General features: G+C 32.9%; 1 protein-coding gene across 5 annotated transcripts in view; it reads right to left on the bottom strand.

Moving 5' to 3' along the window:
- The window catches only part of didum (dilute class unconventional myosin), a 148002-nt gene that overhangs the window by 109118 nt on the left and 25140 nt on the right, over positions 1-13744 (bottom strand). For all 5 annotated transcript variants that reach the window (XM_085811997.1, XM_085812000.1, XM_085811999.1 and 2 more), the window contains exons 8-10: positions 12731-12838; positions 6786-6907; positions 3895-4026 (exon numbers count right to left, since the gene is read on the bottom strand). In XM_085811997.1, coding sequence (XP_085668123.1) covers positions 3895-4026; positions 6786-6907; positions 12731-12838 — 362 coding nt within the window. The remainder of the gene's footprint in view (positions 1-3894; positions 4027-6785; positions 6908-12730; positions 12839-13744) is intronic.

The raw sequence follows: 13744 nt of genomic DNA, 5'->3' as shown, positions 1-13744 counted from the left end.
TTATTCTAGAATTTCTTTTCTTTAGAATTTAATTTTTGTTACTTTTAAGTTTAAATGGATGGAAAGTAAACACATAAATTACATACTCTTTTGTAGTTTTCAACAGCATCAATAACTTGCAAAAATTTTAATTCAGGAGCTAAACATATAAAAATGAAATAATATACAACTCCTATTTTTTTAAATTGTATTATGAATATATATGTATACATGGTGTCTCGAAATGTAACTAAGCAACAAACTTTTAGCGAAAGAAGGGCATATCATAAAGATTGAGAACTGCATAGCAACCATGATTGAAAAGATCATCATAAGCTGCTTTGAGATGCTCTGCACGAGAATGCTGCATGGGAAAGTGAAGATTTCCTCATCGGAGTGGTAGCCAGCATACAAAGTGCATGCAGTGGTATAGGAACAATACGTTTACATACACATTTAGTGTATGGAAAAGCTCAGGACAAGCCGCTGAATGAATTTATTGAGAATGCTTTGTGAGTTTAAGAGAATTCTCTTGGTGTGCAGGGCCATGCAGCACAGCATCACTTCGCAATAAATGTGAGGGCTGGTTTGGTGAGCTTAGTTAGGTTATACCTTTTACAAATTCGCAAGACTGCCATAAATTATCAGATCTTTCTGGAGCAGTTTCTTTCCGGTTTACTTCACAATTGCATCAAATGTGAGATGCAACATGTGGTTCCAACATAATACGCCACCTGCTCATTTTGGACTGGCTTTGAACAAGTCATTCTCGCATCGATGATTTGGGCATAGAGGGCCAGTTCCCTGGCCCACATGCTTATCTGATTTATGGAGACTCAATTCCTTTCTGTGGACATCCCTCAAAGTTATTATGGATTGCAATCTCATGCAATTTGAAATGGATCTCGTGACCAAGGATAGCCAGCAATCAACCATGGATCGAGAAAGGGTTCATTTACTTAGGCATTTAGCCTTTATCCCATATCGTCAAATATTAGAAATTATTATCATCAAAAGAAGCAATCAAAGAAGGTATATTTTGTGTCAAAATGAACACAAAAAAATTGCCTTCTACACTGAAAATAAATTAAAAACACTGAAGGACTGGACTTTTGAGTTAAATTTGAAATTGAAAAAGGACCAGAATCAAATTTTCAGGAGCTTAAAAATCATTGGATTTTTAATACAATAGACTTTTCCTTGATCAATGGTCTTTGTAGTGTTAACAACACTAGGAAGGAATCATCTGCAAAGGTCAATGACTTGATATTGCAAGCAATTCAAGTCTGGGAGAGGGAGCAATGGGGGAACTCATTAGAGGGTTTAGATGAAGAGATAGAGGCTAGACATTCTGAGGAGAAACGTTCATTCTAAAATTTTATTACAACATTAGTAGAATTAAGTTTAAATACAGAAAAAATCTCTTTCAAGAGTTAAAATCATATTAAATAAATGCGCAGAGAACCATTTTAACAAGGAACATGGAAATGCTTAATTTTACGTAAACTGGTTAAGGTTGAAAGAGGTAAAATCAAGCCTGGTCACGAGAGAAAAACAGTGGTCCTGAGTGATGCTGTAAAGCCAGTGAAACCACTGCAATCATTGGCATCAGCGCCCTAGCGCCTACTGTTATTTTGTTAAAGAGCAGCATGACTTTTGACCAATTATCTAGAGATGTTTTTCTGATACTGGAACATCCAAAGCTCACTACATATTCTGCATAATGTTGAAAGTCATGCTTTGTGAGGCGCCCACTACTTGCTTCTGGATGCGCCGATCCAAGTACGCTGACATCTGCCTAGATGTACTAGTGCCTCTGGCACAATTCATATTCCCCCCCCATCAATCTATCTTCTAAAAATCCTTTACATAGATGATGCATATAAGTGTGTTTCAACTGTGATATGACAGGATGACCAAGCAGCCATTTATAAGCCTAAAACAAAATTCTTTGTGATTTCTACCAATTCTGAAACTGACTTCAGCATGTCCCCATCTCTTCAAATATACGTATCTTCCAAAATGAGACACAGCTTTATAAATGAGTTTCCCATATGGACGGACAGAGAGCAGCAACTGTTGATTCATCTGATATCTCCTTTCATCTCACTATCTTAACACATGATAAATTTGCATTTCATAACATTTATATAAACCATTTACCAGCATATTCCTTGCTTTTTTCATAATTATACAACAAGTTTCATGGTATTGCTTTTTCTGTAAGGCAGTGTATATTGATTATTTTATTTTATTGGTACTTTTCCATTTCGGCGCAAATCTCGCCAAGCAAACTTTGTTGTCGACAACATACAGTGTATACACATAAAAAGTGTTAACAAATGCTAGTTCTACGAATTTTTTATTTTGAAGGCATAAACATTTTAATATGGTTTATAATTTTGTAAAAAGCCAATAAATAAAAACAATAAATTTGTAAAAAGACATTAATTTAAGAATTTATTATGCTATCATGATTCGCCGGTTCGTATCATGTGACCCCAAGTGATATCATCTCACATAAACTATGCTATAAAAATATAATTCTCTCAGTCATTATCTACATTAATTTCAAGTTAAATTTTAATTTGGAATACAAGTTTAAATGCAAGAATTATTTCAGTTCGTACAAATAGCTTACTCAGAAATTATGTAAAACCATAGTGCTTTACTTCGCTAGTGCATTCTCATTAGAACTGATGAATTTAACCTCTGATTTTGCCTTTTCTATATTTTCGCCTTCGAGTGAGCGGCCTGATTGCATCCTAATTGACTTAATTACTGTGAATGGTCTTAGAACATAAAATTTAATTATTTATGTAAATATTTTATGTAATTGTATGTCAGTATTGAAAGAAACAATCAATCTGGTAAGAAATGGCTCCGACTTGTTTTGAAAATGAGGCGTAAAGGTTACCAGCGAAGATATTTCGTTTGGCATCAGTTGTACCATTATTGGGAACTTTATCGTTTGCGCTGGCAAAACAGAAAAGTACCATTTTCTTTAATGATATAAATATCATCCTAACAAATGAAGATTAATGAAAACAAAAAGTGAAATACATAATTATTCAAATCTAACTAATAACGGTATTTAAATACAGCTCTTTTGAGCAAATCCAAAAAGCTGTGATGCTCAAAAAAGCAAAATAATTTTACAAAATATCAAGAGTAAATATTACTAAGCCCCTTCTAGCAAAAACGTTCATAAATGTCCAATAATATAACTCATTATGAAATTTTATTACAATATAATTAATATAATACTTTTGAGCATTATGAATATTACACTGTAAAAAGATTAAGAACTGGACAAAATAACCTATTTATTTTTTTTTAATATTTTTGTATATTACTCAATATACTAAGATAATGCATATATGTACACTTTCATACAAAAAACACTAACTCTTTTTTCGATTTTTCGATTTTCTCAACCTTCACAGTTAATAAGAAGGATTTTTCATCAGATTTCCACCCTATTTTATCTTTCTATAAAATCACATATTGGCTGATTTGGCAGAACTTCACAAATGTTTGGTCAAACATATACCATAAATAAATAGCACTACTTAATTAATATTATTAAGTGATATTTTATTTGTTTTTTATTCTTACTTTTTACAATAATATGCATATCCTACAATGGGATGAATACAATTCTGAAATTATCACTTTCCAACTTCTCTCCTTTAACAGCACTGGAAAATTGATATACTACACCTCTTTACGCTTGCATTCAGTGATGAGGGGGAGGTATATAAATACTAAACATGTCACAATTTTGAGGGAAAGGAAAGTATATAACTAACTAACTTTCTCTCACTTTTTTTCTTCACATTCCTTTATTATATGATGAATTATTGATTTTGAAATTCATTGTTTTTCAATTAATAATTATATAAGAAAACAAACCTGTGACTGTGTAAGTTGTTTTGTAATGACTTCTCGCATGCTTTGTATTTTTCTGTTACATAGCCAGGTACTCATTTGATCACATTCTACACCTAAGAGATCACACATTACGACTAGATGAGGGTCACTGTCCTATAAGAGAAATTTTAATACATTAGGAAAAAAAAAAAAGATTGATCATTCAAATTTTAGGCTGAATGAAATACAAAATACTTTATGACAGTAACAAAAAAATATTTTTAAAATGTTACGAAATTTACAAAACATATTTTTAAATAGATCTAAATTTACTTATAAAAGAAATATTTAATAATACAAATTTCCCTCATCCACAACCAGTACACGATTCATAAAAATGTTCAACATATAATCATAAGTAAGTAATGTGTAAACATGAGAATATAATTAACTGGAATAAATTATAAGGAAATTGCAAATGTGTGAACATTAAAGTAAAAACCAAAATTAGGTAATAATGAATAATTAAATGAAATATACATTTCCCCTTAATTTAAAATCCATAAGACAACTACTGCAAGACACTTTTTTTATTTGAACAGTGTTATTTCAACTTGTTTTCATGTTCTTTTAGGGACTTTCTAATTATCTGCAATTCCCACCAAAAAGTTACAAAAAATAATGTATGAAGCAAAGTATGTTGCAAAAACAGTTATGTGACAACACATGATGTCACCAAAAAGGATTTATGTGACAACCCAGGTATGCATGTAGGACACCTGTTTCAACTGGTATACAAAACAGAAGTTGTACAGAGCAGAATTCTCATATAGAACCAAGTTTATGTTAAAACAGATTGCTGTGTACAAAGACAGAACAACTGTGCAAAAAGGAGGATTTACTGAAAAAAAAAAAAAAAAAAAGTGTTTTATTACCATTGATTCCCCACCCCCTCCTTTTTTTTAAGTTTTATTAAATTTGCTCTTATATGGAATTCTGTGTTGCCATTAAAAAAAAAAAAAAGGATTGTTGCCTTTCAGGGAAAAGCTTGGCAAAAAATTTTTTCCCCAAGAAGTTTGTGAATGCTCTCCAAATTCGCCAGCAAATTTGACATTGTTTTGGTGAGGTGTGTGGATAATCAGAAAGTATCTCCTCTCTCTCTCCATATACATAATGCTTTTTTAATTTATATCCAAGCCAATACTGCAGCAAAATAATTTATTTCTAAAATAATACTAAGTAAATAACATACATGTATGTAAAGATGCATATAATAATACACAAACATTTGTGAAAATTGCAACTCCATGAAGGAATTATGCAAACTGAACCAAACTTACAGGAAATGTAAAGTAAGACAATGCAAATGATTAGAATTAAAGCAATTGTGCATGCAAAGAATGAGAACTGGGAACTTGTTCCACTTATATAAAGGACTGTAAAGTTGCGTTGGAATCCGTTTATCAACCTTTGTCTGCAGTGAACACTTAATTAGTGGTTAATATGTCATGTCAACAGCAGAGGGGGCATACCAACAACTAACGGAGTTCGAAAGAGGCCACATCGTCAGCATGTGACAGGGTGGCTTTTTGTATCGAGCATTCGCAGCCCGAATGCAGCGTAATGACACAACAGTGATGCGTGTTTGGAAGAAACGGAGAGGAGAATCAAACAATGCAACATGCAATAGCACAACGGCATGGGACGACAGACACTTCATCAGCATGGCTGTGACAGCTCATAGAGTGTTCTCTCGTGTGTTAGGTACAATGTTGGAACATGGCTACAGGTATTGTGTTGTCTAGCTCAGTGGCTCGTCACTGTCTGCTGCAGCACGAATTGCATGCAAGTGTTCCTGTAACACAGGATTCCCCTGTTAGTGAATCACGGATTTAACTTCAGTGGGGATGGCAACAGTACGCATGGTGTGCCCTGTGGCAAAAGTTGTTTCCTCTGATGAATCTTGCTACAATCTAGAGTACAGTGATGGAAGAGTATGCGTCAGACATAACAAAGCAAAACGTCTGTTCCCACAGTGTGTTATCCAGCATTATACAGCACAAATGCCTGGCATCATAGTGCGAGGAGCTATTGACTACAATTGTTAATCTCATCTAGTGCAGACTGCAGGCAACCTCAACAGTGATCACTATAAAGGGGAAGTTGTGGAGCCAGAGGTCATCCCCATTCTTCGACACATTCTGGGAGCTGTATTTCAACAGAATAATGCCCGTGGACATGTCTCTCAGGCTGTACAAGCCTTCTTTAGAGCACAACAGGTTTCGCTTCCTCCATGGGCTGTTTATTCCCTGGATATGTCGCCCATTGAGCATCTATGGGATTTCATTTGTTGGCGACTAGCTTGTACAGCTGATGGGGCACACACTAAGACTCAACTTTGGCGTCAGATCGAAGTCATATGGAATGCCATTTCCCAGGATTTTTTTCATTGAAACATTCTGGCATTGAATCATATAGGCTTCTATGATTCAATGTCACAATGTGTATGGCTGTCATTGCTCAGCACAGCGGACTCACAAAGTACTGATTTCCAATGTTCATTTTGTTTTTTCATCTTGTAAATTTGACAGTTTATTTGTACCACTATCAGTAACATGTGGTATAAATTTCAATCATTTCTGAAAATTCCTCCATGATACTGCATTTTTTACAAACATTAGTGTGATAAATTGCCATTTCTCATCAAGTTACACTAAAGCAATTGACATATTCAACTTACATAAAATTCATTTTATACATGGGTTTGTATAATGCATTACTTACATAACTTGGAGTATTACTGCATTCATATTCAAGTCTATTTAGAATATTGCAAAGCAAAAACACTGTCTTTACTACTAATATAGTATAATGATCACATTAGAATATAATAGCAATTTTCCAAATAAACTGAAATATTTATCACAACTTACAGGTATTGTACAACTTTCAGCATCATCCTGAGCTTGGCCTCCTTTTATTATAGTAATATTACCCAAATGTAAAATGGCAGACAAAATACGAAACATCATCATTTGCTGAGCTTCTGAAAAACCTAATAGAAGAGGGGGGAAAATATACACAAACTGCAAATAAACTCAAAGGTTAAAAAAAAAAAGGATGTTGAGGGGACTACAATGTATTATCTGCATATTAGAACAAACAGAGTGAAAATTTCATTTTAAAAATAAAAGTCCAAAAAATAAAGAAATTAAAGTATTAAAATGCTTCTTGGAAATGAAATAACTTCTTAAAACTATGGTAGTTACAGATTTTCTTAGTTTAAAACAACAAATGTTCATTCAAGAATAAAACTCCTGAGTGAAGCAGGAAGGTAGATGAAAGGGAAATGAAATAACACACCTAACTGAAAAACCTTAAACTCATAAATATGGTTCATGAACTCAAATTAATATTAAAGACAGGATAAAATGTCTTATAATAAGCAGACTTCAAATAATAAAAATTTGCAAGTATTAGCCAAAATTTCAATTAAAAAAAGCAAACTAAAAACCTTTATTAATAAAAATAGTCAGGTCAAAGAAAAATTTTTGAAAAAATATACAATATTTATAAATAAAATATTAAAGATAGAAAAATTACGTAAAATAAACATACTTCTAAAATTTCTGGAACAATTTAAAAGGCTTGAATTATTTTACAATATATAAACAGTAAATATCTGCATGTGTCACATTAGAAATAATAATGCTATCTATATAAAATATTAATAAACAAACCCTTATTTGAAAAATTGGCACAAGCTGTTGAGGGGTAGTTTTCAATAATTATTTGTGTAAAATTGAGTGGCAATAGTGATATAATGTGAGTGGAAACTGTTAAATTTTCCAGCTGTAATGGAAACAGTGATGAATTGTTCTAGTCATTTCCTGTTATGTTATATTTTTGGTGTTTCATTCTGTTACATGATTTACAGCAGAAATAAAATATATCATATATGCTTTTCTATTTGTAACAAAATTTGTATCGTGGTAGCAAGTATATGATTAAAATGACTTAAATGAGTTTACTGTTAGAAATGGCTGCAACTGAAAATGAAATATGTTTTATTGGAAAGTTAAAAGATGTTACTTGACTACAGGTGTGGAAATTTCAAAAAATAATTTATTCATGTCATCTTATTTATGTAACACAGCACAGCAGAGAATGAAAATTTAAGTGATATCAAAGATGGAACTACAATTTTGGAATGAATTAAAAAAAAAGATGTCGGAGCTCAGTATATAAAGGCCTAATGATGCATATATTAACTACTTGCCTGATTATCCCGAGTTCATATAAATCGCAGTTAATTATCATCCTGAGAAAACTCGGGCAAAGCAAAATTTGTCAGTACGATTTGTTCTATCACAGTTTTACTCGGATTGGAGGAAATGAAACGAAAATTGATTAACTTTGATTAGCAGTTTGCCAAGTTTTGTTAGTCTCGCAGTTCTTTTTGCGGGACTTGTCATGTGCTTTCCCTATTGTATAGTATACATTGGCTTGTGGATTAGTAATGTATAAAGAAGGACAGTTGCATTGAAAAAAAAGTAAAATAATGGCAATGATGAAAGATAGCAAAAGCGGTGATTTTTCAGATAGTGATTATGAAGAGGTGGATGTTTTCTGGATGTTCAACTTACATAAAATTCTACTATTACCACACCTGCTACTGAAAAAAAAATCAAATCCAATGAGAGAGTGTACTCTGTGCTCTCATAAAAAAGATTCCAGATTTAAGCCAGTAAAGAAGAGACAGGTGCTAGCGTACAGAATGACAGGTATCACTTTTTGTTGTCCCTTGTTCCAAAAACTATCATACAAAGACTAATATTGTTAATATAATAATAGAGACTAATTTTTTTCATTCGCCCAAGATAACTCAGGATAGTAAGCTTTTACTATTAAAAAATTAAAAATTCAAATTAAAAACAACATATTTTGTTTTTTTCCCTTGTATTTATTTGATAATAAATTTTTAAAAAATGTGATGATTTTTGCAATTTTTTTCAAAAAAAATTTTAAGGGAAGTGGTTAAAACTGTGCTAGTTCAAAAGATATGCTTCATATTCATATAAGTGTATTCTATATATGAAAGATTCTGATAACAAAAACATACCTTGTTACAAGATTTTTTATATATATATATATATATATATATATATATATTAAGTATCAAAAAGGAATGAATGTAGCTTAACATGAGAATAAAATTAAAAAAACTGACATACTGGTTAAATTCTTTGAAAGAACAAAATGACTAAAATGTGATAATTTCTAAAATTTTTGTTACTTTGCCAGTTAAATATAAATTAATGTTAATTGTTGACAAAACAAAGCTAACAGCTAGATTCATTGCAGAAGCTAAAATTAAAGCAGGCAATATCAAAATAAATTCAACTGCATTTAATGATAATAAAAAATCTTGCTTTAATTGTAAAAATTTTGGTCACGTTGCCATTTAATAATAATAAAAAATCTTGTTTCAATTGCAAAAATGTTGGCCACACTGCTAGTTTTTGTATAAAACAAAATTAGCTTAGAAGTGTTTCAAATGCAATAAAATTGGATATTTACCTACACTGGTGTGCAAAAATTAAGGAACGAAGTCGAAAAATTAGCATATCAGCTAAACAAAGAGGCAGAACGGACAGAAAGACCAATCAGGAGATTAAGTAAGGTGATGTACGGTGGCACATGCACAGATATGCAAGTAGACGTAATGGGGGAGTGTCTGGGTAGTATAAAGCATGTTGTCGGTGTAAGATCAGTATTTCTGCCAAAGAGATTGCACGCCGTATAGCAGTTAAAATCACACAGAGTTGCTGCCTCAGCAAGAAATGGCGAATAATCAATCTGTTAGATGACATCTGGATGCTTTTACCGAGATCGAATCATTGGGAAGTTGGAGGAAGACCGCAGTGTGATAAGTGTGGCTGCAGAGTTCGGAATTGCTCACAGCATCGTTTCACGACTTTGGAGACAATTTCAAACTACAGGAACAGCTATCCGGGGGTTTAGTAGTGGTCGTCCACGAGGAACCACACCTGCAGATGACCGGTATATTGCCTCACAAGCCAGAAGAAACAGGCGGCAGACAGCGGGAGAAATCTCTAGACACACGACACAGGCGACTGGACAACCGATATCACGTTTTACCGTGGCCAGAAGACTGCACGGTGGTGGTCTGTTTGCACGACGCCCTTAATGGTGTGTACCTCTAACATCTGCCCATTCTAGAAGGCATTCTCTGTGGTGCCGGGAACACCGGAATTGGAGAGACTATGAATGGGGACGAGTACTCTTTAGAGATGAGAGCAGATTCAGTCTGAGTAGCGATTCGCATCGCATACTCATCTGGAGAGAGCGGGGAAGCCGCAATCATCCCTCGAACATCATTGAAAGGGACAGGTATGGAGGTGGCGGTGTTCTCGTTTGGGGAGGCATCATGCTTGGTAGTTGTACAGACCTTCACATCTTCGACGCAGGTTCAGTCAAAGGGGCCCGTTATTGTAACGAGATTCTTCTTCCATATGTGCGTCTTTTAAGAGGCGCTATGGGTCCGCAGTTCCTTTTCATGGATGACAATGCACCATTTCATCGCACAGTAGCTGCCGAACAGCTCTTAGAGAGTGAGGATATTGAACGTATGGATTGGCCGGCACGATCTCTGGATCTCAATCCCATCGAGCATGTATGGGATTTTCTAGGCAGACGCTTGGCAGCTCGTGCCTTACCACCAGTAACGATTCCAGAGCTTCAATTGGCGCTGCAAGACGAATGGGCAGCAATGCCTCAACAACTCACTGACACCCTCATTCTCAGCATGGGCAGATGCTGTGAAACCTGCCTATCAGTCAGGGGAAATCATATCCCCTATTAAAGAATGGATGTTTCTTGCTGGACACCCATCACAGGGATGTTTCGGCCTTCAGTCGCATAGCGCTCCATGCTACTTTTTCAATAAAGCTTCTTTTTATCCCTCTGATTTCTCTTTTAGTAAGTGTTGCTTACATTACTCATGTCCTTACGTATTGGGGATCTTACTGTATTAAATGTGTTGATTTGGAAAGCTTTTGTACAAAGTTATATTGAAAAAACCGTCTCATCCTTAATTTTTGCACACCAGTGTAATTTGAATAGAAAAGAATTTTCTCAAAACAAGCAGTTTTGTAAAATATGTAAAAAATACTGATAATAAAAAGACTTTTTTTGGACAAAATAAAAGTTAAATTAGCATCAGTTATCAACAATTAATGTTTTTAAGTGTAAAGGAAGCAATAATGATACAAGCAGGCAGTTAGTTAGATAGCTGATTCAGATTTGTCATCACATTATAACTAACAAGAGCTATTTACAAATTTGAAAAAGATTCCATCAGAATTTTTTTTTTTTCTGTTAAAAAATCTCTATCTGTGAGACATACAACAATAGGTACAGTGGAAACTGATAAATATATTTTGAATGCTGTCTAATGTGCTCCAGAGCTAAGTGAGAATTTATTATCAATATATGCTTGAACTAATAATGACGAAGTTAAATTCTTTGATCATATAGTAGAAATAAAAGAAGACAGATTCTTGAAGCATATAAAATTGAAAATGGTATATATAATAAAGTCTAAGATCTGGAATTATCACGATGTCAGCGATTTTGGAAAGAACCGGATTTTAGATCGTCAGTTTAAACCTCGTAAAATGACAACACAGGAGCTTCACTTATAGCTGATGTAAACTTATAGTTATAGAAAAATGTTAACTCCCCAATAACCCTCAAGGACTGAAAACATGCAGCCAACATCAGTTTGTGCCACTGTGCAATTATATAGTCAGCAGGCATTTGGAAGTGACATACAGGAAGTTAATTGGGAGAAAAATGTCATTTATGATATCCCTGCTTATTTTTGTAGAGTATATATTCTCAATTCTTAGATTTTATAACGGAAGTGAAAATGTCTCGGCTGGAGCTCTGTCCTGGTTAGAGATCAACTAATCAGATGAAAGTTCTGCTTCTGAAAGATCACGTGATCCCAATCTGAGCGATAATCGATTACTGTTTGGTGTTCAAGTCTTTGTAGTAAGTGAAAATGGTAACCTAGCTACGTGGATTTCCTGCAAATGCACAGGTTCTAAGAATTGTCGCTTTCAACATCAAGTCCCGCGTAGCCGAAACATAATGCGAATGGGACCTTATTTAGAATATTAAAAAGTTGATTTTATTAAATAATAAATATTTTTGATAACTTAGAAAGCACAAAATAAAATCAATAGTAATGGTAAATTTGATTTAACTTTTTAATTTAGTAAAGGAAATGAAAATTAAGATAAAGTGTTTAGGAGTAATTTTTATTTATTTATTTATGTACATATGTGTGACAAAAGTATTATGATGTGAGTGATAATAGTTGAATTTTCTAATTGGAATGATAATAATGAATTGTTCTAGTGCTTTCCTGTTAATTAATGTTTTGTGTGTTATATTATGTTATGTGATATAGTACAGAAATAAAATATATGAAAAGGAAATATGCTCTTCCATTTGTAACAAATTTTTATCATAAACTACACCATAAACATTCCTTACAATTAAAAATATTCATATTAAATAACTGTGGATATAAAATTATACAATATGTTATAAAAATAAAACACAGATTAGAAGCAGAAAGATATAAATATTTCTGGTTTATTAATACTTTTAAAAGAGAAAGCATACTCCTTGCATTTTGAACTTGTATTGAATCTGAAAAATTACAGGTTATATAATTTCTTCTCTCTTAGCAGTTAAAATTCTCATATTACTTCACAGCTTATGTTGCTAACTGCATCCTGCATAGTAATTTATTTTCTGCAACACCAGATTTTAGGGTAATTACCTAAAAGAGTAAAAGCATTTCTAGTTTCTTGGAAATTCTTGGCATCATCTACTCCAGTTATGACAGGAGAATCGCCAAGATTTGTATAATGAAAGTAACTTTGGTCCCCTAGGGAAAAAAAAATACATTAGATTTAAATAATTAAATTATATGTCCGATAAGAAAGGAAAAAAATTGGTACTTTTCTGTTATGGACCTGAAATGTTTTTGTTGCATGGCAAGTGCTGATCTGACATATAATAATCTGCCAAACAATCACCTACCATGCGGTGTGCATGTTTGCAATTTACATAACATTCTTATAATGACAAATTGTTTACAATTATTAAACCTACTGACACATGTGTGGCAGGTGTATTACAGAGAAGTACCAAAAAATTATAAGTAAATCAATTAGTTATATAATAAATGCTTATAACTATTTTAACTGCTATATAAAGTTTACAACAATTATACATTTAATAGTTAGTTTAGATTTAAATGAATTCGACCATTAAAGAAAAAGACTTTCATAGGTTATATTTATCAATTAAAGAAGAGTTATTCAGCTTTCTGACCTATTTTAAAATTATATATTGCAGCAATTAAAACCACATGCATTTGCTTGGAATTATGTAAAGGAATATATTTAAATTTTGCAACAAAAACTATCAGCATTTGCTTAATACAACAAAATATCCTAGTCAATAATATCTAGACAAAGAATCATTGGTGTGAGGAGCTAAAACTCTAGGACAAAGTATTTTTAAATGACGAGTTCTTTTAGATGGTCAATTTCCTTATCAATTATGTATGACAAAGAAATCTAAGGCCTTTCTCTAAGAAACTGAATCATTATATATTATACTTGGAAAAAGCCATAAAAAGACTCGCACAGCCAACTAGGAATCAAAGCCAAAATTAACTACTAATTAGTTCTACATCCCTAAAAGCTAAATGTTCTATACAATTAGTTATAGTTGTTAACCTACAATATGGTCAGAATGAAAATGCAGTTTTAAGTGTGAATTTCAT

Source organism: Stegodyphus dumicola, chromosome 2 (genome assembly GCF_044657685.1).
Source record: "Stegodyphus dumicola isolate Sdum_Otavi_A_Nest chromosome 2, ASM4465768v1".
Lineage (NCBI taxonomy): Eukaryota > Metazoa > Arthropoda > Arachnida > Araneae > Eresidae > Stegodyphus > Stegodyphus dumicola.
This window is presented reverse-complemented; position numbering and strand designations above follow the sequence as displayed.